Genomic DNA, 24001 nt, shown 5'->3' with positions numbered 1-24001 from the left:
TATACTCAAAGGGTTCCACAACTCACGGTTAAATTAACTGGCCGATTATTCCATTGGAATTGATCAATCGTATTTGTTAATTTTGCTTAAGAGGATGCTAAAGCCGTGTGTTTTACCGACATTCTGTATTTATTACTTAATTTCGAATTGAATTTACAGAATTGATAATCCTTTTACACTTTTAAAGTACGTACACAAATGAACCCAGGGACGATTAGATAAAGACCAAAAATGCAAAAAAATTTTTAAAGTTTATTTGTTCATAAAAATATTTGCTTCAAAATACAAGTTATGTAGCTTCTACGTACAAATGAATGGTGTTTCCGGGTTCGGAATAGATTGAGGAATAAGATTATAATCGTCAAATTACGATTACAAGCCGTACAAAAAAGATATTTTAAAAATAAAAGCGCTTAAATGAATAAAATTTTTGATCACATAAATGTTTTTTTACGGCTTGTAAACGTAATTTGACAAATATAGTCTTATTCCTTCTATTCCAAACTGCGAGACACCATTTATTTGTAAGTATAAGCTATATAACTTGTATTTTAAAGCAAATTTGTTCATGAACAAGGATAAATAACGACTCTGCATTATTGACCTCAATCAAGTTTGATGGGCAGTTTAGCATTCTCTTAACGACAAATACGATTGGTCAATTCCAATGGAATAATCGGCCAGTTTATTTAACTGTGAGTTGTGGAACCGGGCCTTAAGGTGCAATTTCATGCGAGCGAAGCAAAGCTGGCTTTTATCCCTTCTCCATCGATTTTCGTTAAAATGGCTGTTTTAGCGCATCTCAGCGAAGGCACGCTCAAAGTTCGACACAGTCGAACTCTACAGCGAAACAACAAGCTGCCACTGTACGTCTGTAATATTCGACGTACGCGATGTACTGACTATAATACTGATTATAATCCATTTTTATACGCGGTTAATTACAGGCAGAGTTGCAAAATAATGTAATTATTGATTAAAAATTGAATAATTAAATAAAAAATTTTAATTAAATTTAGTTTAATTGAAAATTAAATTCCAATTCTTGATTGAATAAAATTTAATTGAGAATTAAATTTTAATTCTTAATTAAATTTTGTTGTAATTGAAAATTAAATTTTTTTTAATTGAGAAATAAATTTCAGGGAATGAAATTTTAATTTTCAATGTAATTAAATTAAATTAAGAATTAGATTATAATTCCTTTTTCCGTGTAGTCAATGACAATGTCGAAATAGGACACGACAGGCAGCGTTGCAAATAATTAATTAAATATTTCAATTAATTACATTAAAATTGAAAAATTAAAAATTAATTAATTTAATTTTAAATTAAATCTTATTTAATTAAAAATTAAAATGTAATTCACAATTACAACAAAATTTAATTGAGAACTAAATTTTAATTCTTAATTAAACTTTATTTAATTGGTAATTAAAATTTAATTAAAAATTAAAATTTAATTTTCAATTAAATTTTGTTGTAATTGTAAATTACATTTTAATTTTTAATTTAATAAGATTTAATTTAAAATTGACTTTTAATTCTTCAATTTCAATGTAATTAATTGAAATATTTAATTAATTATTTGCAACTCTGATTACAGGTTTGGAACAAGAACAAGTTCTTGTTGATTGCAATGCTGATTGATACAAATATACAGTAAATAAACAGAAAGCCAGCGAAGACATACTCCATAAAAAGATAGGAGTGGGGATAAAAAGCCAGCTTTTCTTCGCTCCATGAAAAGGAAGGAGGCGAATAGCGATAGCTAAGCGACGCTGCTTTTTATTGGATGGAGAGGGGGTAAAAGCTTTGCTTCGCTCGCATGAAATTGCACCTTTAGGCCCGGTTCCACAACTCACGGTTAAATTAACTGGCCGATTATTCCATTGGAATTGACCAATCGTATTTGTTAATTTTGCTTAACGACAAATACGATTGGTCAATTCCAATGGAATAATCGGCCAGTTAATTTAACCGTGAGTTGTGAAACCGGGCCTTAGTCAACGATCAAATTAATCGGAGAATCTTCTGAGTCCCGAGTCGGGGAATACGTCTACTCCGCATGTTGTATACGTGTTGTAACAACGGTAGGCTGATGCGCCACTGTTCGTGTAATCTGTATCGATAGTCACTGATAGTAAACCGTGAACTTCTAAAATGTCGCGTACGAAAACGGAGAAAAATGGGAACGGAGCTAAGTGCGAGGTTAGCGTATGGACACGTGCAATCACCGCGAACTCAGAATGGCCGGACAAGGTAAACATAACCTTCGAGTCACGCCGTAATATTCTCCGCACAGGAGTGATCGTACCGCACCGTCATTTGGGCATAGCGACTCGAGCTCAGCACAATGCGGACAATTACATACACATAAACATATACACATACATTCACATCGACCCACCTACATACACGACACATACACATACATCATCTAGATTATCTAATTAGTGCAGTAAAACCAGTGCAAGTCGTAAGAGTTAACAAGTCTGTTTTTTATTCCTGCACTGCTGCACTGGTACAATAAGTTAGAATAAGACAAATATATTTTTTCTCATTCTAACTTATTGCACTAGTGCAGCAGTGCAGGAATAAAAAACAAACCTCATAAGAGAAGACCTATAGTTACACGTGTCGTATATCTACAAAAGATCTGACACATTAAACTCCCCCTCCCCCCCCCCATAATATTCTCTGAGTATCCAAATAGCCAGAATACATAAAGTAGGTACGTTAAATACGCTTTAAAAAATGATAGTATTCTCTGTCTTATCAGCGAAGAATTAAGTACTCTGATCTGACGTCATTATAGACATGTTCTTTGGCCACGTTCCAATATTACTGAAAATCTAGTATATGCAATGGAAATGATAGATTTTCAGTATTGGCGGTAATATCGGAAACGTAGTTTTTGTCGATGTAATAAACTGTACTAAAATTGTTTTGTCTTATATTAGCTAAACTTAAATATACAAAATTGATCATAAGTCGAATAGCGTGTATCTTTCATATAAATGAAACATTACACTTATGCAAAATAATTTTATTATCATGAATTATAAAAATATACAATAAAATATATTTTTTAAATCATAATTTTTAATGTATTTATTATAAAATTAATTTTTAATTTAAACACAGATTAACTTCAACAAGTGATTAAAAAATAGTACCATTTTCTTAAAAAAAATATATAAAGTATAAAGACAATAAGAGAATGTAGACTAACATGTGGAAATGCAACTGATAAATGTACTAATCTGCATTAGTTATTGTTGCTTTTAAAAGTGCTAATATTTACTTATGTGATTTTGGCTGGTTTCCATTTAGGAGACACAAATCGACACAAGTTAACATACTTAAGCATAGTTTACTACAGTTTAATGAAAACATGATATAGACAGTATGTGTACATGTATATTATGATACTTTATCTTACATTATTTAAGAAGTTTATCATAAAACTTCTTAAACAATGTTTTCAAATTTTGTAAATGTTTTTATAAAGTTTATAAATCTTAATGTGGAATATAAATTGTTATTTATGATTACAGAGTACGTAATGCTTAATATTGTAACTTTCTATTATATTAAAACAATTCAAAAATTGTACTATATATAGGTATATACTCAAAAATTCTATCACAATATTGAAAGCGAATACATTCTTTGATCAAAAATATACTTCAACTTTCCTCCCAAGCAGAGTCGAAATGTGTCGATTGAGTTTGTAACAAATTATAAATGGAAAGCGACAAGTGTCAACTTATATCAATAGTGTTGACTATGTTCCATAAAAGAAAAACAGCCTTTATATACTTTTCAATTTCATTGAACTGTACATTGAATAGATTTTAATCTATAATATTTAGTATTATAAAATTAATATTTATTTTTGATTACTAGTTACTGAGCACTTAATTAGCTTCATTAAATTCTAATTCATTTTTGGCATGCTGGTCATAAGTCTAAACATTTGTAAGTTGAAGTAGAGGGATATCTGTATATATATTATATTCATTTCATTTTAAATGTACTCTATTAACAGTTTAGTTATGAAGGATAAATTTATTATCATTTCCATTTTGTCTCATGTTACAGGAGGAATTTCTTGATGTAATATACTGGGCGAGACAAGTAATTGGTATTATTGTTGGTATAGGATGGGGCCTTATACCATTGAAAGGTTTTATAGCTCTATTGTTGTAAGTAAAATCAATTGACATTTTGTTTATTCCTTGCTATTTTTAAAAATAAATTTTGTGTTATATGTGCATTTCAAATTGCAGATATTGTTGAGTCATTGTGACATTTGTTTCAGATTTGTAATAGTTAATGCGGGAATTACCTATTTATACTTTAGCAGTTTCCAACAAATTGATGAGGAAGAATACGGTGGTATGTGGGAGTTGACGAAAGAGGGCTTTATGACCTCATTCGCTGGTTTTTTGGTGAGTGTAACATCAAAATTTTGTTTAATCGATTTATTATAAAAAAGGGGTAAAGATTCATTAACACTATTCATTTTTTTGTTTTTTTTTATTACATGCTAAATTTCTATAGCGTTGTGAAAAATTGTTTATGACAAATATTTTTTACATATTTTAAATTATGTAATTTTATTCTTTGAATTTTTCGAGGCCTTTAAAATAAAAAAAGTTTACATTAACTTTAAGTAAAGATACATTAATTTCAAGTTTTGTTGAGTATACTAGATTGGCGAATACCAGTTAATTCTTTCACTGCCAGGAGACACTATAGTGGCTACTTGTCTTTTATTAATTTTTTCTTGTAAATTTCATAAATTCGCAAAAGTAGTTGTAAAGTTTGGTTTTCCAGATAGTCAAATAATTGCTTAACATGTTTAATAGATTTTTGTACCCAATTGTTTACTTGTAATTATTTGTAACAAAGTTGAAAAAAGGTGGTGTTTTGAGAATAAAATCGATATCTCGGAAATAAGTTGGTACAAAGGTCTGAAAATTTCAATTCTGTTAATGATGTAGAAATATTCTTTTAATGATGTAGAAAAACATGATTCTTTGCAGAATTTGTTGCAGGTCAGATTTTCGTTTATAAACAATTATGCGAAAAATCGGTTAAAATTGAAGTTTTTGCGTATGAGCATTTTTTTAGCTTTCATTTAGTATCTACTTGTTCTGATGATATTAATATTTTTTGCTCAGAATAGAATGTTTTATATTCAATAAATCTAAATATGTGATATACAAAATTTTATAATATTGTTTCCTAGCGCGATCGCGTTTTATTGTCAAGTTTTGTTATCCTTTCATTGCTGGTGGGAAGTCATCATTCAATCTTGGATGTGTAACAGAGTCCAGAAGAATGGATTTACTGCAAAATATCCAAATTCCACTAATTTACTAGCTGATGATGGCCATATTGGATTCGCCATATTGAATTTGCAGATCCTAATTTTAGATTCGGAATCAGCGGCCGAAAAAATATATACAAAGTTCCGCCACAAAAAACATAATTTGACAGTGAAAGGATTAAGAAAAACTAGTTTCAGAACGAATATTAGGATTAATAAATCTTTATCCTTTTTTTACCTCTTTCACATTATACTTTATTACCGTTATTTATCAACAGGTAACTTGGATTATTATATACTCGGGATTGCATTTCGACTGATTTATATAGACCATGGGATAAAGAGCAATAGCTTTTTCGTACGGATCATCGCTGCTGCCAAACTCATTATGCGTATGCAATAGTCATTCCTTCGCAATAGATATCATATATTGACTTCTTGTATACTGTTACATATTGTTACATATAAATATAATTTATCTGTATAAAGAATATCTTCTTATCTTCTTACTACGACTGACATTCATAGTCTGATCTTGCATTTAAGATCGTTTTATTTAAATACACATATTACGTCTCGAGACATATTTCATTGGCTAGAATCTCAAGATCCATGATTAGATTTAAAATAATTTCGAAGCCAAGATTAAACCATGAATCTTGCCCTATGTATCTTAATTTTAACACTCGAATTACAATCAAACTTTTACAAATTTGTTTTGTTCTCAATCGCATATAAAGTGAAGATCTATTTACAATTTACATTTAATTAATACAAAACTGCGCAAAATTATATTGCATAAAAATGCGTTTCATATTTTCTTCAGAACTTGACAGAACTGATTGCGAATTCGCTTCTGTTGTTTAGCCTACCATTAAGCGCTTGCGTCCTCGCGCTTGCACCTGCTTGTATTTAGCGAGCACTTGCTCGCATTGATTTTTATTCTGGTAATGCCGTTGATAGTGATGAAAAATACGATTGAACAATTCTGATACTTCGGAATGCGCGCTGAGCAGCGATCGCTCGAGAACGTATAGATCAACAGCTTTGTCCTCCAGCGTAGAATCCATTCGGGCCAGTCCGAAGTCTATCATTATGAACTGTGTCTCGGCTGCGGAGGAATGATATATTGAGATAACAATGGAAATTGGAAACTGTTTCATAATTTGGTACCTTCTTATTTTTCAAAAAAGATATTGTACCGTTTAATATCGATAAAAACATAATCTTAGATGTTTAGACAATTAAGAAAATAAAAACTCATAGTTTATACATTTATGTCCTTTTCTATACAAAATCTGCTAAAACTGAATTCGTCAAAAGTGAGAATTAGATTTGCACGATTTTCTCGTAGTAACATTTAAACTTTAAACAATAGTAAATATATTATTGATAATATTATCTTCACTTTACATAGTTTCCTAAGACTGTTTTGTTTATATTTTTTAATATTTATTTCCTAGTGCAGATTTAAACAAAGTCAATATGTGTGCGTTAATTGGAGCATTTCCGCAAGATCAAAAATCTAAACATTGCACTGTACGAATATCGATAAAAATATCTACTTAGATAATTAAATAAATAAAACTCACAGTTCACATATTTGTAGCTATTTTTTATAAGAAAATTTACTAAAACGAATCTAACTTAATCTATTTACTTTATACATAGTTGCGCTACATAGTGCGCCTTGCAAAACAGCATAAAATTTTGGATAATTGACAAGAAAATTATTTTGCATCAAAGTAAAAGTCTTTTAGAAATCCTCATATACATTAATTTGTAAATACTTGTATAAATGACTTAGTTTATATTCATGTTTTCATACTTTTTTAGTTATTTAAAAAGTATAGTTTAAAAACAAAATGGTTCCAAATTCGTACTTTTCCTCTACACAGAGAGAAAATTATCTTTTAGAATTTATACTCAACCATAGTAGTTATGTATAATACAACATGTATTTCGAAGAATACTATAATTTTAATAAAATTTTTTATAGAAATAAAAATTTAATCAAATTTAACCAAATCTGATTAAAATTTTATAAAATTTTAATACAAGTACAATAAAAATTTTTGAAGATCATTTTTCACAAGTAATTTTGAGAAAAAATTCTAAGGGAGTTCTGTGTAAGAAATATTAAATATTTTTACTATTTAATATTCCTTATACAGCAGTAATTCGATCTTTGTCTCTCATTGAATATTAAACAAAGACAGAAATACTTCAGTTAATTTGTGTCACTTGTTGGAAAACGTTCAATACTCTTGAATACATACAATAAATGCTGAAACCCTACTTTTTCGTTGCACAGAGCAACATCGTCAGTGATAACTCGTTTTAGACACATGTCGATAAATACGGTGAAGCTTATTCGTTTATTGATTTATCTAATTTAAAATAATCGTACGTGCAAAGAAACGTTGTTAGATTTTACTACCTTCGGATGAGTCACTGTAGGCTGGCTTGTTCTTTAACAATATATTCGACGTGGTCAGATCACCGTGGATAACGTGCCTCGAGTGCAGCTTAGCTATCAGCACACCTAACCCGCGTCCGATAAAGTCCACCAGGTGATCCACGTTCGTCTTTCCCGAGATATTTTCATCTATGAAGTTTTTTAGCACTGTAGCGTTTTCTATGTACTCCATATAGATACTGCGTCGCTCTAGATCTACTAGGTATAAGGCCGGCGTCGCTATTCCTTGTGAATAGAAAGGGACAAATTATACAGGGTGATTCTCAAATATTTTAAAAGATTTTAAAGTGTGATTTCTCACATTAATTTAAGACAAAAAAATTTCAAATGACCATATATGTCCGAAACTGTTTAATTTCAAAAATACAGTGTCAAAATTAAATTTAAAAAATTCAATGAGTAGTTTTTTTACCAAAAATAAGTTTTTTGGTAAATTTGTTGAATTTTTTAAGTTAGTTTATTTTAGTCATAAAAAATTTCAAACTTGAAAGAATCAGTGACCAATTTTTTATAAAAGAATTACGCTCATTCTTAGGTCCGCTATTGAGTGAATAAAAATAATATATATGTGTAATCTAAAAGAATCAGCTTTCATGTTCTTGAAATGTATACGAAATTTCATCAAAATAATCTGCGTGATTTTCGAAATTTTTGAAAAAAACAAAATTTGTCTTCTTCAATCTGTCTTTGAAACTCAATTATTTCGAACATATAGTTATATGAAGTTTTAAATTAATGTGAAGAATCATCCCATAAAATCTTTTAAGAATATTTAAGAACTACAACGTATGTTATAAGAAATCAACAAGAATGCAAGTCCATGTTTTTCCATCGTGTACTTGAATGCATTTTTTTTTTACCTGCCGATCTCGCCCGGATAATGGCGCGAGCTTCGGCTTTAATGCGATCCTTGGTAAGGCGAGTATCTAGCTCTGGGTGTCGATAGTTTTTTACGAATCTCTCTTTCATCAGGCACATCTTTCCCAGATAGAGTCCCTTATAAAGACGCGCCTCTGCGCCTTGCGCTATCAACTCAGAGTCCATTATTATTACCGGGAATAAGTCGATCGAAGCGACTGGAACACTGCGCGAATATTGCGTCCGCAATATCTTGCTTCTATTTCCGCCACAACGAATCCTATACAACAGAAAACAAAATGACTGCAACAAATAAACGTATTAAAGTGGTACACTCTAGTTTTTCTTTAGCACAAATGTAGAATTATGAAAAATATTTTTTTCTCATTTTTGCCCATAGACATAAGGACAGTTATTATCCTTTTAATTTTCACAGACAAAATTTAATATCAAATATAAGAGTTTTTGATTACAAATACGAAATCAGAATATTACTTTTATGTATATTATTTTTTTATTTATAGATGTGATAGTAAAAAATAAAGTAATGATTGCCCTTAAAACCGTACTTTTTCATCCAGTAGTACACTAGTTCTTGAGAGAATCAAAATACTATAATTTCCTATTGAGAAAAAAATTGTAAGAAAAAAAAAATGAAAAGACGAGTGAAATATTTTTTACAGTTCTAAATTTTTGTCAAGTTTGAATGAAATTAAAGTGTATCCACAGATTGATTTATGTGATAGATTTAACGGAGCGAGGTTTCAAGGTCCTTATATACTCGCGCGAGGAATCCGTCGTTGTTGCCGAAGCTAGGCTGTGAATAAAACGTGCATGCGCATGTCCGATCAATTAGTCGCGCAAATATTGCATTCGCGCGTTGTATTCGCGAAAATAGATATAGGATGTACTTATCGCGATCTACATCTCGACGATAAAATCCGCGAATAAAAGCTTTCATCAGACCCCTGTCGAGATCTCGAGCGAGGCATGCACGCGTACATCCAAGAAATTAAATGCGCAACGATTTCATTGCTTTCATTCGCGCTAGCAGACTTTATCTCCCGTTCGCACGTAAACACACGTCGAAGGACGAAAGGGGCGAACGAGATATATCGGTTGTCCGATTTGCTTGCGCGAAAGGCAAAGCGAAGCGTTAAGGGCGAGGCCGGGGACGACGGGGGAGGGCGAGGACGAGGGCGGCGAGGAGGTAAGGTACTCCGGAGAGCGTGGCCGCTAGCGCTAGCGAGGCGAGGCGAGGGCGAAACGCGAATCGATCGTCACCCGCCAAGCGTCCTGCGCGCTAATCGCTATCCCGGCGCTAGTATTCGCCCGTACTTTGTTCCCGTCGGTTCCGCGCGACTCGCCGAGTTGTCGCGATAGAGCTTTCCTACATTCGCGGCCGGGGGTTGGTGCGAGTTGGCGAGAAGAAAAGGAAGAGGACGGCAGCGACGAGGAGGCGAGGGAAATATGAGGGATGAGGTGAAGATGGACGCGAATCGGCTAATCGCCGAGGTCTACAAGCGGCCGGCGCTCTGGAACCAGAGGCACATCTCTTATCACAATCGCGAGGTGACCAACCGCGTCTGGATGGAGATCGCGGCGATATTCAATCTGCCCAGTACGTGTCTCGTAATCAACAACCCGCCCCCTCCCCCCCCCCTTGTACTGTGTCCCGGGTGATACACGGAATCGAGCCTCGTGAAACAAACGCTCGCTGCCCGCCAGCTAGGCCGCCGTCTCCTTCGCCCATGCGTCGCCTACTCGCGCGACCATTCGTCTTCTTCGGAGGATTGAGAGCGATTACGCGCGTGTCGCGGCCGCGGGTGATCGTGAGCCATCGAGTCCAACGGCGAATCGTCAGTCAGCTCGAAAGGAAGCGTAGCGATCGTACGTTAATTGTCTCGTGAATGAGAGAAGTGTGCGAATTGTCTGAATACGAATCAAGTCGAGTCTTTACCTGATTCGAATTCCAACTATTCGAAAGTTTTAAATGCAAGAAGTTCGCGCGAATCAGAGACATACTGACAATTTTATTAAGTCACGTTTAAAATGACTTTATATTATACATATAATGAACATTGTTTTTCTTACATAAAATTTTTCTCTTATCTATATTGAAATTTAACAAAATTATATTAACTAAAAGTTATGTCTCAATGATTCGATTCGGTTAGACTCGGATTCTGATTTTGATTTAACATAAAAAAAAATCGTGATTTGCATCTTTAATAACCTATGAAATCCTGAGGCTACCTATTCGAATTGGTTGCCTTCGGGAAAAATCCAGACGTTAAATCCGTATTTGTAAATCCACTTTCAAGGACAACGCAAATATTCGCGCGTGGTAATAAACAGTTGAACGGAATGATGTTTTTCCCACTCGCGAAAATATCAATAAAAGAAAGGTGAAAGTGAAGATCACTCCACGTTTTTGACGGAGGTCCCCTTTTTTAAAATTAAGAGAATTTATGTTAAAAAGGATCCAAAGATATAAAGGATACCATGATTTCTCTCGTTGTATAATTGTTTTCATACCTGAAGAAGTCCTCGACGCAATACTTCGCAATTCTTCGAAATTTTACTTTCAATTCCGTTGAGAAAACGAAGATACAGAGGAAGATTATCGCGCACGCGTTCGTATTCTTAGCGTATTCTTTCTTCAATATTAAAGATTGACTAGAGTGATGGGCCAACTCATTTATATCTCGTTTGCACCTTATTTGCGGCGCAGATGCATATCTGGATTCATATTTTGTATGTGCATCTTATAGAAGAAATATTTTATCGAATTTTTGTTTGTTTATATTTTATGAAACTTGTTATATATAGTCAGAATTTGCAATTTTATTCTTAAAAATATTATAATCAAAAGTATTTCTTACTCATGATACAAATACAATCATGTTATCTATATTTTGTTTAGAAATAATATTTTGCTACGAGCTTTTTTTTTATTTGTGTTTTACGCAGTTGCGAAATCTGCTACAGAATGGGATTTTACAATTTAGTCCTCAAAATATTATAATAAATAAGATGATCTGCATTCCCTAACTATATTATAGTAAAGATCAAATGAGACATCAGAATAAATTTTTGTTTTTTCAAAAGAACTACTGTAGTAATTTGGAGAAAAATTTTCTTGATTACGCATATCATATTTTTTTCTTAACGCGATTTTTTTTCAATATTTTAACCAAAATTTTGCTGAAAACTTTGGCGATTGAGATGTCCATTGACATATCCATAGTCAGACCCGTAAAATTATTATCGTTTCCAACATATTATATGAGGTATAATACGTTAGTCCTATATTCGGAGCTATACGTATTGAGATGAAATCATGGTTCTTAGCACGAAAGGGACACAAATGGATTTCAAAATTTTAAGTCTACAATTTTTTGAGTTTTAATACGAGTTTATATTGCAAATTTTATATTTTATTTTATAAATTACTTTTATTCTGGACTTCTCTTTATTATTTTGTTAGTCTAACAATTCATCATGTTTTGTTTTGTTTTGTTTCGTTAGAGTGATTCTAATCCTACAGAGTTATCGCATGATTACATTATGATTTCCTATAAAATATACAAGTTTATATTAATCTTTCCTATCTTCATTCTATGAAATCATAAACTCATTTTCTGCCTTTTATTGGCATTTATATTATTATTTTAAAAGTGTGAATAAATATTATAATAAATAAAATGATCTGTATTCCCTAACTATATTATAGTAAAGATCAAATGAGACATCAGAATAAATTTTTGTTTTTGCAAAAACACTAGTAATTTGGAGGAAATTTTCTTGATTACGCATATCATATTATAAAATTGCCACTAATCATATTATAAAATATTATAAAAGTGCCACTAAAGTTACGTTTATTCTTACTATATTTTTACAGTATTTTTAATTTTTGAAACATATTTAAGATTATAATTATTAAAGATTTATCCAATTCGATTTGATTTTATCACAATAAAATAAAATAAATAACAAAATAAAGAAAGTTAGAAAGTTCTGTATTATAATAATACAAGATTATGAAGATTTAATTACGATTAAAGAGTGTAATAACATTTCTTGTAGGCTGTGTTTCGATAGAATTACTGTATTTAATAAATAGTAGGTTAATAAGTAACAAATCGAATTAATCAATGAACGAAAACAAAAACAACTTGTAATGTTATTATATTTTTTAATAAATATTTTAATCAAATCTGTATGAAAATTAAATCTGTAAAATATAAATTATTTTATAATTTATTATTTTGAAGTTTTTACTGTTTTAATATTTTTGTTAAACACTTATTTACTGGTGATTGTTCAGTGATTGGTGCAGATCCTACACTGGCATTATATATATATAAATTTATAGTTCATTAAGTATATAGAATTTTAGTATTGATAGTTATATCGAAATACAACTTAAGCACAAAATTTAAGAATACACCCTTTTCTTATATATATATATATATATATATATATATATATATATATATATCTTTTATATATATAATGAGAGAATATATATAATATATATTACCAAAATTATTAAAAATTTTGTAAGTTATTTTCTTACATTTGAGTGTCTGTGTAAAATAAAATTTAAGTATAAGTCTGTTGGTTTAAAAGTTATTTAATTTTCTAGTTATTCCTGATTCTCTTATGTAAAGTGACATTTTGTAGCACTTATTCGTAAATTTGATTTTAATATATGAAAAATATCCACAGATACACTTATCGCATCAATAACTTATCGGTAGTCACGTATGATAGACATGTATAGAATTATATAGCAGATCCCATCTTGTTCCCGTAGCCATCTTTTGACAGTCTCAACACTCTCATCGTCTTCAAACCTTGTTCGCGTGGAACAAGATTCGAAGTTGAAGAACACGTTTATTCTCAATAAATAAATTGTTTTTTTAAACAAACTTAGTACTTCCCGTTCGATAGCATGTCATTAATATCGTCTCCTACATCTATAATTAATATGCATATAATGTATGTTATATATTTTCATGCTGAATATAAAAAGGCTACCTAATTAATTTGAACTTGGCTTTAATGCACCTAACAAGTGCAAACGATTAAATTGCAGTGCAATACCTTCTGCACTTAAAGTGCAAGTTTTTCTACGATGTGGCATAATGCATTATTTATTCTTATAGTTCACCAAATGTTATCAAATAGAGATGGATTATTATAATGACTACACTTTATTATAAAAGTTCTTTCAAAACTTTTAGATTTATTTATTTTTTCAAAACTCAATTTTGTCCATTATTTTAACAGTTTATTGCGGAAAATTCTTTTCTAATTAGTGTTTCAATGTCTAATGTCGTATTAATACAAATTTTTACGAATCTCCGATAAATTTAGTTTCATGTGGTTTAATTTGTTTTCGTTTATTAGATTTTTAATTTTTTTATTAAAATTATTTAGATAAGATTTGTTTTTATTTTCCATTATTTCAAACTTTCAGATTTAAATCAAGAATTTGTTTGAACGCAATCAAATTAATTTCAAACTATCACAAAATTACGCGATATTTTATTCTGATATACTGATATAATTTTATACCGTTATAATTTTATACTAAAAAAATTCGCAATGCGCTGACTTCTGGCAATCATAAAACAGTTTGAAAGCATATAGAAGCTAAGATAGAAGCTTTAAACTTTCAAGTTTTCTTTATTTTTTTATAAGAAAATATGGACATCATGAATTATGCACATTGCGTAAAACAAATCACACGTTTAATTTTTTATAATTTTTCTTTAAAATCAATGACTTTAAAAAAATTGTTCTACCATCATTGCTTTTGAAATTCTTGTTATAGAAATAATTTATTTTATTTTATTTATTGTAGTTTTTTATTTTTCATTATTTGTATCTTTATTTGCTTTTTATTTTTATTTATTTTACCGTTGACCTTTGATAAAACAAAGAAGTTTTAAATTGTCGACATTTATTATATTAACACTTACAGAGCTTTCTGATGACTGTACTTTATGTAATTGTCACGTCTGGGATATGTGTGTATGTGTGATTGGAATTTGAATTTCAAACCCCTTTGGGTTTACATATCATAACCATAATGGAACAATAATTTTTAATTTGACAATAAGTGACTGATTCTATCTTACTAACCTAGGAATTTTTAACCATTAACTGTAAGGTTCAAAGTAGAGGCAAAAAGGTTAAGTAATGAAGTAATGTAACTTGTAAAGTACATACATATGAATTATTTATTTACACAATTACTGGGCTGTGGCAAATAGTAACTCTCATTACCTTGACTCTTATTAGCTTTTTTGTTATAGTCTTAAAAACCCTCATAAAATCCTATTATTTTTATTTCTATTAATATTTTTCAAATATTTATGTATATTAGTTAAATATATAAATACTTGAATTAAAGTTTAAGTATTTCATGTATTTAAATAGATAAATACTTCAATTGAAAAAATTTAATCAAGTTGAAAAATTTGTCAAATTAACTAATTTTTTTCCATATAAAGTTCTGCACTTTTATGTTAAATAAATGTATACTTGAACATGTTTAGTGGTACTTTTATCGAGAATATAAATGCAGTTAAAATAGGATTTTTTATATAAAATTGTAGCAATTGACTTTTAGCAACTGACAATCTGGGTCTAAAAGTACCAACAGATATATGATTAGAATATAATTGCATTTATTCGTCACATCTAAAGCGTTTATTGATAAAAGTGAGGTGAGAGTATGTATCATGATTCATGTTTTTTTTACTATGGCTGTGTAACAAAATTCACTATCAGTACTGAAAATCTCTCAATATACAACAGTATACATAACATGAATTATAGATTTTGAAGTGGTAGCAATTATGAATTTTGGAATACAGCCTATATATTTATATAAACACCACATGGTGAAAGAGTACTGTATTTCTTATCGTATGTTTATATAAACATAAACATGGTGAGAATTAGGTAGAGAATTATACACACAGTCATGTAAACACAGAATGATATTAATCACAGAATGATAAATATTCCACTAGCCATTATTGTCAAAGTTATTTTATCGTGTTTTAGAGTGTATGAAATTGTCATTATCCTCAATACTACTTGAGAGAGTTCCTGCGTTATCTCGATACCGTACGTGAATCTCGTTTAATTCGCTGATATAACGCGCGTTGCGCCCTAACCTCACTCGTCGCGTGAACCGGCGTTATGATCGACGGTGGTAATCTCGCATCGGTGTTATGTATACAGCGGGAATACATCTTACCTGTGGTATCTGGATGCACGATGACCGAACGAGATTCTTCATCATATTCCTATCTTAATTGAACTAGTTGCGAACAAACGCATGCGAGTGAACAGCATGAAGTATAAAGCAATACAAGTCACTGCAAGTGCAAGTTACCGGACTGAAGCCGCATGCGCAGACATGTGCGAAGATACGCGGAGATGCGCGCGCTAATGCAGTCAATATACGGTCCCGTTGTGTTATCTCCGACGACACGGTCAGAAGTACTGCAATATGCAATATTTTCTTATGTACAGAGAAATATATGCAAAATTTGCATGGTGAAAATATTTGTATTACATTTTATAATATTTTTAGAAATTTTTCTATAATTTAAAAGTGCGTCTGTAGTGTTTATTGCGACTTTAAAAACTTTGCTGTGACAATTTTCCATGTAAGAACCCTAAAAATTTTTAAAAACTTTATTTCTTGTGAAACTATACATATTTTAAATGATAAAAATTGCATTTTTCCGAAAAAAATTATTATAATTTAAGAAAAAAAAATTGTTAACCTCTCTGATTTGATATTAAATGTTATTAAAAAATATATTTTAAAAATTTTAAATTAATCAGATAAACCATGTTTGAGCTATCGTGACTATATTTTGAAAAAATATTTAAAAAAAAAAGCATTTAAAGTTTAATAACATTTTTTTCAGTGTAATTTTGCATCTTTTTACTTTTTTTTAACATATATATTTTTAAATATGACTTTATTCTACTTGAAGATTTAAATAGATTTAATATTTATGTATCATCTTGGAAAAATATACCTGCTTTAATACAGGATTAAGGCAATCAAACCTGAAACTTCTGAATTAGTTCTGTGTAAAATACACTATTTTTTTAAACTGAGAGATATGTTATTGAAAGGTAATACTAAAATATTATTTTGTTTTTGGATAGATTTCTTTTAAGCAAAAGCTAAAAATAAAACTTTGAAAACATAAATGTAAACTATAAAGTATCTACTATCAGATAGTATAATAGTTTTTATTGCACACATCTTTTAATTGCATACGATCCGAATTTACACTTTAAGGGCCGATTTCACCAACTCCGGTTACCTTAACCTGTCCGGTTATTCCATTGGAAATGACCAATCATATTTGTCGTTAAGCAAAATTAACAAATGCGATTGGTCAATTCTAATGGAATAATCGATCGGTTAAGGTAACCGGAGTTGGTGAAATCGACCCTTAGTAATTCATAACTTTGTTTATATTAAAGCTAATGTAATTAATTCTTTTTCAATCGATAATAGGAAACTTCTGTCAGCTGATAATGTCATAAAAAACATCATTGAAAGAGTCAAAAATCCAATAAAACACTATATGAAAAAAACATTTTTTTAAATGGCTGCGGTTTTTTGTAATTATTAAAATAGAACAAATCGAAATGGATTTTCAAGAAGAAAGATCATTCTTCAAAACATATACAGGGTGTCCCAAAACATGTGGGTCAAAGCTCGTAAAAAGGTAGAAGAGATCGAGATAAACATAAAAGTCCAATATTGTCTTAAGTTAGGTCTTGGGTTAGGTTCACCAATAATCGAGATATTAATTTTTCAAATTATGAATGAGAGCGCGCCGAGGGAAGAGCTCGATCCGCTCGAGTCACAACACGGAAGAAAAAATCTATCGTGAATATATGATAAGTTTTTATTAATTTACTGTTTACAATTACGATAGAAATTAATTAGATTATTTACAAATTCCATACGTTAATATCTTGATTATTGGTGGACCTAACCCAAGACAATATTGGACTTTTATGTTCATCTCGATCCCTTCTATTTTTTTACAAGCGTTGACCCACATGTTTTGGGACACCTTGTATATTGTTTCTCTCAAATTTTACAACGCGCAACAGTTTCACATCAAAGTTGATATTTTTAGCAGAGGAAAATAAAAATAAGTTGAAATTTTTGTCAAAAACTTTGGTAATTTTTAATAGAACGTAATTTTTGGCCGACTCACAGTCGAATTTTATATTTCAGATCGTTTTAAATATTGTCTTTAGATGTTAATTAATTATAGGTGTATAGCATTTTAAGGGAGGATCCTGGTTTAGGGCCACCGCACAAGCTCTTCCATAACACGTTACGTTACGTTAAGTACTCCATATGAACTTAAGTTTGTACTTAAAATTTAACTTAAATGAACGCACAAAGAAATTCTTAACGTAAGAACTTAAGAACTTACGTTAAAAGTTTCTTTGTGCATTGATTTAAGTTTAATTTTAGGACCGAAGCACAAAACATGGCGTAATGATTAAAACAGTCGTAGTCATAGACGTAGACAACGCACAAGCTTTGTCGTATAATTATGTTGTATAATAAAAATCTAACTATGATGTGTGTCTATACATAACCTAATCATAATTGAATATAATTATAATTATATTCAATTATAGATAAGAGTAAATAATTAAATAAGTTATTATAAGTCAATCGATGTTTTGGAACAAGAGCTCGCTTTTTTCCCTTAAATGTGGCGTAACTAATTAGTACTGTCTTAATCAGCTTTGTAAATTATTTAAATGTCATTTTAGTATAGCAGTAAAACAGATTTCTATCATTTCTTTAATTCTCAAATGTGTTATTATTTTACTTTGAGAACAACTTGAAATTAAAATAATACTAATTGCTTTTATTATTATAGTAAACAAATTATATGTAAACATAAAAGAATGGATCATCAATTTTTAATACATTTCACAACTAATCTTATTATTTACTTTTCATAGTTGATCGAATATAGTTAAATGGCATATTTTAATATTTTAACTCTTAATTTATTTTAGATATAATCAGGTTATGTATCTACATTTGGATACGCATTACAGTTAGATCTATTATACAACATAATTATACGACAAAGCTTGTACGTTGCCTACGACTACACTACGACTGTTGTAACTATTACGCCATGTTTTGTGCTTCGGCCCTTAAGTACGAATTTAAGTTTGTGGAGTACTAAGACTTAACGTAACGTAATGCGTTACAAAAAGGCTTGTGCGGTGGCTCTTAGAAGTACCAAAAAATGTATAATTTATAGGAATTTTTTTAAGTATGTAAAATAAAAGCAATTACTGTCACACTTTTTGGATATATTATTGTATATTTAAAGTACAAAAACAAAATTTTTAGTGTACAAATACGGCCGTTAAGCTGACGAAAAAGGAAGATGCTTGTAGCGTTTCGCCATCCATTGTGTACATTCTAGAGAGGGTAAATCTTGGCTGAAACAAACGATACAATGTTTTTTATTAATTTTACATAATTTCCTTCTTTGTATACCTAAAAAAATCGAAAAAATAACAAAAATTAAAAAATTGACACGCTAAAAAAGAATTTTGTCTTATTTTTTATGAAAAAAATTGTTTTAGAATAGTGTCAATTGTAGCGAGACATTACATGCATCTTCCTTTTTTTTAGCTTTCCTTTTTATCAGCTTAACGGCCATATATTTCTACACTAAAAAATTTTTTTTGTACTTTAAATATACAATAATATATCCAAAAAGTGTGACAGTAATTGCTTTTATTTTACATACTTAAAAAATTTCCTATAAATTATGCATTTTTTCAGACTTCTAAACGAGAATCCTCTCTTAAGACATTACTTAAGACGGTCTTGAAATAAGATTCAACTGATACTAGTCTTTATACATATATGAAAGATAATAATACTAAAAAGTTATCTATTAAGTAATCATCTATTAAGTAATATATCTATAACATTTTTCTTAACATAAATTGCTAATTTTTGTTATTGCATGCGCATAAAAAGATAAACTAAATTAGAATCGATGTATTAGATATAATTGGAAATTTTGTAAATTGAATTAATCATCAATTAAGTTCATTTGAGTTTAGTTTGTAAGTCGCATAGAATAGGAAAGGGAGAAGGACAAGAAAGGGGGAGAGGAAACGCGGATAATGGAACTTTCGAATTTTGAAAATTTATCAAATCGCTATTTGCAAAACGAGCCTCTCCTTGTCTGTTTACAGAACCGATGCTGAAAGCAAAATGGAAGGGTCTGCGTGATACGTTCCGCGCTGAGCTGAAGAAGGACCAGGTATACCGCAAGAGCAAATTCCACCGAAACCGGCCGGTATGGATCCATTTCAAGAGCCTGCAGTTCCTCAAGGAGCAGATGTTGCCACGGCCGCCGATCTGGGAGCGCAGCATCCCAAAGACGGAAGACGACATGCAACCGAGCGAGGGCGAGGGGGAGAATGGCGTTCCGAACTCCATCGACGGTGGTCTGGACGATCGGGATGCGATTGCCGATCATCTATTGTCGATGGCCGGAGACGGTCACCATCACCACCATCATCACCATCATCACCATCAACTCAAACTGGACGGCGGCGGTGGCGATGGTCGGCGTGGCACAGTTGACGTGAAACGGGAACCCGAGGAGAGCTTCGACAATCTAGAGTTCCAGAGCGTCACCGATAATCTGACGGAGAACGAGATGATGTTGCAGAATATCTCACCCGAGCAGGTTCTGATGAGCGACAGCGACACCGGGGTTGGTCTCGCTGGCGTTGACCCACTCATTGACGGCAACTGTCGCTTCGACGACAATTACTACTTCCTGATGAGCCTGTTACCGCACATCCGCACCCTGCCGGCCGACCGCAGGATGCTGCTCAGAATGCAGATGCAGGAGCTCGTTTACAAGGAGGTCTATAAGAAGGCCGCTGACGGCGAGCAGACGGCGAAGACTTAACTGTCGCATCACCGCGCCAGGCCGACTCTTGAGACTACTCTTCTCCCGGTGCAATCATGTCGTGTCTCGGGACGTCGGAAGCGAGAAAGCGTACGACTTTTCCGTTTACGCTCGAAGTAAATTGATTTTTTTTTTCACGCGCCGTAATCGAGTATGACTGCATAGGAGAAAGCGGGAGCCTTAGAGTATTCACAATCGTCCTCGAGTTCTCACTTGTATGAATATACAGGGTTTCAAATAGAAATAGATGACTAAATATTAAAAGCATATTTTATTCACAAAAGTAAGGTTGGCAAAAAGTGAAATGAGTTCGGAAACGCTTCCTTGCTGATTGTAAATTATGAACTTTTTGCTTATGATGGAAGTTGGAAGAACATCTCGTTAAGGAAATTGCTGGTAGTGACTTTCTTTCATAGCAATGCATGTTTTGGATCGACAACACGGATTATCGAAGATGTTAAATTTCTAATTTTGTCACGTGAACCAAAAATAGAATTTCAAGCGATTTTGCAACTTTCGAAAATCCACAATAGCAACAGAAAGAAATGTTATACACGAAAATGTTGAAATGCCCTCATAAATAAAGATCCAAGAAGTTCAATAAATAAAGAAAATGTACAAATTGCGCAATCCTTTCCAGTGGACATCAATTAACAATAGTATAATATAACATCAAGTTGTAATTTCCTACTCAATGTACATAACTGTTACGTATACATTATATTATGTTTATATCGCTGAGTGGAAAATATTAATATTAAAATATATTACTTTTGTTTTTATTGTGTTACTATTAATTTATTAAAACCGATATAACTGCATTATTTAACAAAAAAGGATTTTTTAGCACAAACAATGGGCATTAAATACGATCTGTTTGCCAAATTATTTTATCATAATTTTGATAAAGTTACAATTAAAATCACAAAATTTTAGCTTGTGTACTTTAGTTTATTATAATTTATTATATTAAAAGAAAATTCTTTCTAAGATCTGAAAATCTTAACAATATATTTAATTTTGATTGCAACAAAATTTCTTTAACATATCGTATATTGTAGTAATGTTAAAATATTCTAAAATAAATTATTTGCAACCGCAGATTTTTTTCAACTTGTGACGTACGTAATAGAGCAATTTAGTAAACGTTTTAGTTCTGTGGATTTTTGGTTTACTATAGCGTTATTACAATATTAAAAAATATAATTTACAATGTTAAAAAATATACATTAAAAAATTCTGTTCATGAACAAAAAAATTTCGGAAAGGAAGCATTTTTCCGGATACAAGTTTATAACTTGTTCTTTTTATCGGTAATATAAATAGAAGTTTGATTTCTTATGTTTGGTCATCCATTTCCGAGAAATACTCTGTACAAAAAATCCTTATTCCTGAAAAAATGACTACGAATCTTAAAAACCAGCAATATTTATTATTTATTTTTTCCATACAATATTAATCGACGTGAGCTGTAACGGAAATTGGACTTTAAAATCATTGAATAAATAAATGGCCGCACTCTTCTCATCGTAAATTCACAGATTAAAAATCGAAACGTAGATGCAGATCACTCAATCGAGACTTAAAAAACAAAAAAGAAAACAATAAGGTCCCTTTTTCTTTCGGACGGGAGAATTTCGAAAAGGATAGTTTTTATCGTAAACTATATCGATACAATGTGAGAATGCTCCTGCACAGGGAGAATTTTCTCTTAGAATTTATCCTTGAAATCATGGCAATTGTAAGATAACATGGACATCAAAGAATTTTGTTATAATTTCAGTAAATTTTACTCAAATGAGTTTATTTTACTAAAATATAATAAAATTTATTATTTTGTTATATAATTTGTTATTATATTACATTTAATATACTTGGTAAAACATATGTTATAGTAAAGATCAAGTAACACTAACATAACATCAGCGTTATAATTATCCACTCAACTGTAATTGTTACTTGTTACATAACACGTATTATATTATGTCTATATTGTTGAATGGAAAATTTGTAACATTGATTTTATGTTACTGTTGATATTTACTACTTCTATAAGTACTTTAGTACACTTGATATAATTTTACTAATTTCAGTAAAATTTTCTTATTAAGTATATTAACCCTTAAACGCCCTGGGTCAAAATAACACGAAAAAAAGAAATCATTTCCATGCCCTATCCATCGAAAACGAGTCATTCACGAACGAATCTTAAAGCAAATGTGCTATTGATTTTTTGTGACAATTCTGCGTAAAAATCACATTTGGTTTCCAAATAAATATCTTTTTTGAAACATTGGCTTTCGCGCGTATTTTAGCCTTAAAGTATATGATCCAGAGAATATGCAGTTCAATTTTCATGTAAAAATATTGAAAATTCCGAAAGTTATTAAATATTTTGTTAAAAATGGTTTACAAATCAATTTCAAAATTTTAAACTGTGAAAATTTATTACCAATCCTCTTAGAACAATCTCACACTTATTTTGAATGCACCCTATCAATATCAGCTAAAAAGAACCGATTTCCCGTTTGTGGTAATCACGCAAAGTAACGCCGGATTAAAATGGCCCAGTGTGCAGTTTAAGAGTTAAATATAGTAAAATCTTACTAAAACTGTAGTCAAATTTATTACATTTTTATAAAATTTACTATTTTTGCTAAATTTTACCATAATTATACTAAAATTCTCCGATGTCTGCGTTATCCATTTTATAACTTTAAGAATGAATTCTCTCTGTATGCATAGATCACAAGTATTATAATATATACATACATGTGTAAGGTGTATACATTTCGATGTGTAACTCTAGGTCATCAACCGGGTCGCCGCGGCGCTCGAATACGCGGAGCCGTCGGCAGCGCGACGCAATGGCGACGCGGCAACACGGTTGAGCGACACTGGTGCTTTCTCGTACCTGGCGGATATACACGGCCGTGACGCACACCTGTGCGCTTCCTGCAGTAGTCGGTGCGCGTCCCCGCGCGCACACACGTCCACCTAGATCACTGGTGCCCCGATGCACAGTAGCTTCGGTCACCGGAGCGAGCGCATGCGCCCTCGCCGTCTCCCTCGGTGGGGTTCCACAATCGAGTTCTCCGAGCATCGAGAGCGTTCCTGTCTCGCTTTCGCGTCGCGACTCCGCGTCCGCGTCCACGGGCCCCTCAGTTCGCTGCCGATCGCACCGTTATCCCGATCGCGCGCACCTCAATCGTGTGTTCGTATTTTTCTCGGTCCTTCCCTCCCTCCCGGTTTCCGATATTCCCGAACAGGGTC

The 24001-nt window shown here is 31.5% G+C and overlaps 3 protein-coding genes across 8 annotated transcripts; 2 read left to right on the top strand and 1 right to left on the bottom strand.

Moving 5' to 3' along the window:
- Positions 1 to 1997: 1997 nt before the first annotated feature.
- LOC105831849 (respirasome Complex Assembly Factor 1) lies at positions 1998 to 5830 on the top strand. The gene is made up of 4 exons (XM_036295369.1): positions 1998 to 2262; positions 4108 to 4211; positions 4328 to 4457; positions 5620 to 5830. Exons 1-4 carry the CDS (start codon positions 2164 to 2166, stop codon positions 5659 to 5661), a joined length of 375 nt encoding a protein of 124 aa, XP_036151262.1. The 5' UTR covers positions 1998 to 2163; the 3' UTR covers positions 5662 to 5830.
- LOC105831855 (EKC/KEOPS complex subunit Tp53rk) lies at positions 5619 to 23724 on the bottom strand. Of its 4 annotated transcripts, none has more exons than XM_036295352.1 (4): positions 23643 to 23724; positions 8681 to 8958; positions 7782 to 8045; positions 5619 to 6452 (listed from the first exon to the last, which is right to left on the bottom strand). In XM_036295352.1, exons 2-4 carry the CDS (start codon positions 8862 to 8864, stop codon positions 6205 to 6207), a joined length of 696 nt encoding a protein of 231 aa, XP_036151245.1. In that variant the 5' UTR covers positions 8865 to 8958; positions 23643 to 23724; the 3' UTR covers positions 5619 to 6204. The 4 variants fall into 4 exon arrangements, with proteins under 4 accessions (XP_036151245.1, XP_012527747.1, XP_036151243.1 ...); XM_012672293.3 differs by lacking the exon at positions 23643 to 23724 and adding an exon at positions 15964 to 16112; XM_036295350.1 differs by lacking the exon at positions 23643 to 23724 and adding an exon at positions 9248 to 9392.
- LOC105828820 lies at positions 10006 to 22888 on the top strand. Of its 3 annotated transcripts, none has more exons than XM_036295347.1 (2): positions 10006 to 10299; positions 20001 to 22888. In XM_036295347.1, the coding sequence occupies exons 1-2, from the start codon at positions 10149 to 10151 to the stop codon at positions 20726 to 20728; spliced, it is 879 nt and encodes a 292-aa protein (XP_036151240.1). In that variant the 5' UTR covers positions 10006 to 10148; the 3' UTR covers positions 20729 to 22888. The 3 variants fall into 3 exon arrangements, with proteins under 3 accessions (XP_036151240.1, XP_036151241.1, XP_036151242.1); XM_036295348.1 differs by lacking the exon at positions 10006 to 10299 and adding an exon at positions 10324 to 10568 and having other exon boundaries at positions 20001 to 21944; XM_036295349.1 differs by lacking the exon at positions 10006 to 10299 and adding an exon at positions 16240 to 16378 and having other exon boundaries at positions 20001 to 21944.
- Positions 23725 to 24001: the final 277 nt, after the last annotated feature.

This window comes from Monomorium pharaonis, chromosome 1 (genome assembly GCF_013373865.1).
Source record: "Monomorium pharaonis isolate MP-MQ-018 chromosome 1, ASM1337386v2, whole genome shotgun sequence".
Classification (NCBI taxonomy): Eukaryota; Metazoa; Arthropoda; class Insecta; order Hymenoptera; family Formicidae; genus Monomorium; species Monomorium pharaonis.
This window is presented reverse-complemented; position numbering and strand designations above follow the sequence as displayed.

Excerpts from the sequence above, each read along its gene's own strand:
- LOC105831849 (XM_036295369.1), top strand. The coding sequence starts at position 2,164 with ATGTCGCGTACGAAAACGGAGAAAAATGGGAACGGAGCTAAGTGCGAG. Across the intron at positions 2,263-4,107 it reads ACTCAGAATGGCCGGACAAG|GAGGAATTTCTTGATGTAAT; the intron begins GTAAACATAACC and ends CTCATGTTACAG. Across the intron at positions 4,212-4,327 it reads GGTTTTATAGCTCTATTGTT|ATTTGTAATAGTTAATGCGG; the intron begins GTAAGTAAAATC and ends CATTTGTTTCAG.
- LOC105831855 (XM_036295350.1), bottom strand. Across the intron at positions 8,046-8,680 it reads TATCCGGGCGAGATCGGCAG|GAATAGCGACGCCGGCCTTA; the intron begins GTAAAAAAAAAA and ends TCTATTCACAAG. Across the intron at positions 6,453-7,781 it reads CTACAGTGACTCATCCGAAG|CCGAGACACAGTTCATAATG; the intron begins GTAGTAAAATCT and ends ATTCCTCCGCAG.
- LOC105828820 (XM_036295347.1), top strand. The coding sequence starts at position 10,149 with ATGAGGGATGAGGTGAAGATGGACGCGAATCGGCTAATCGCCGAGGTC. Across the intron at positions 10,300-20,000 it reads GGCGATATTCAATCTGCCCA|AACCGATGCTGAAAGCAAAA; the intron begins GTACGTGTCTCG and ends GTCTGTTTACAG.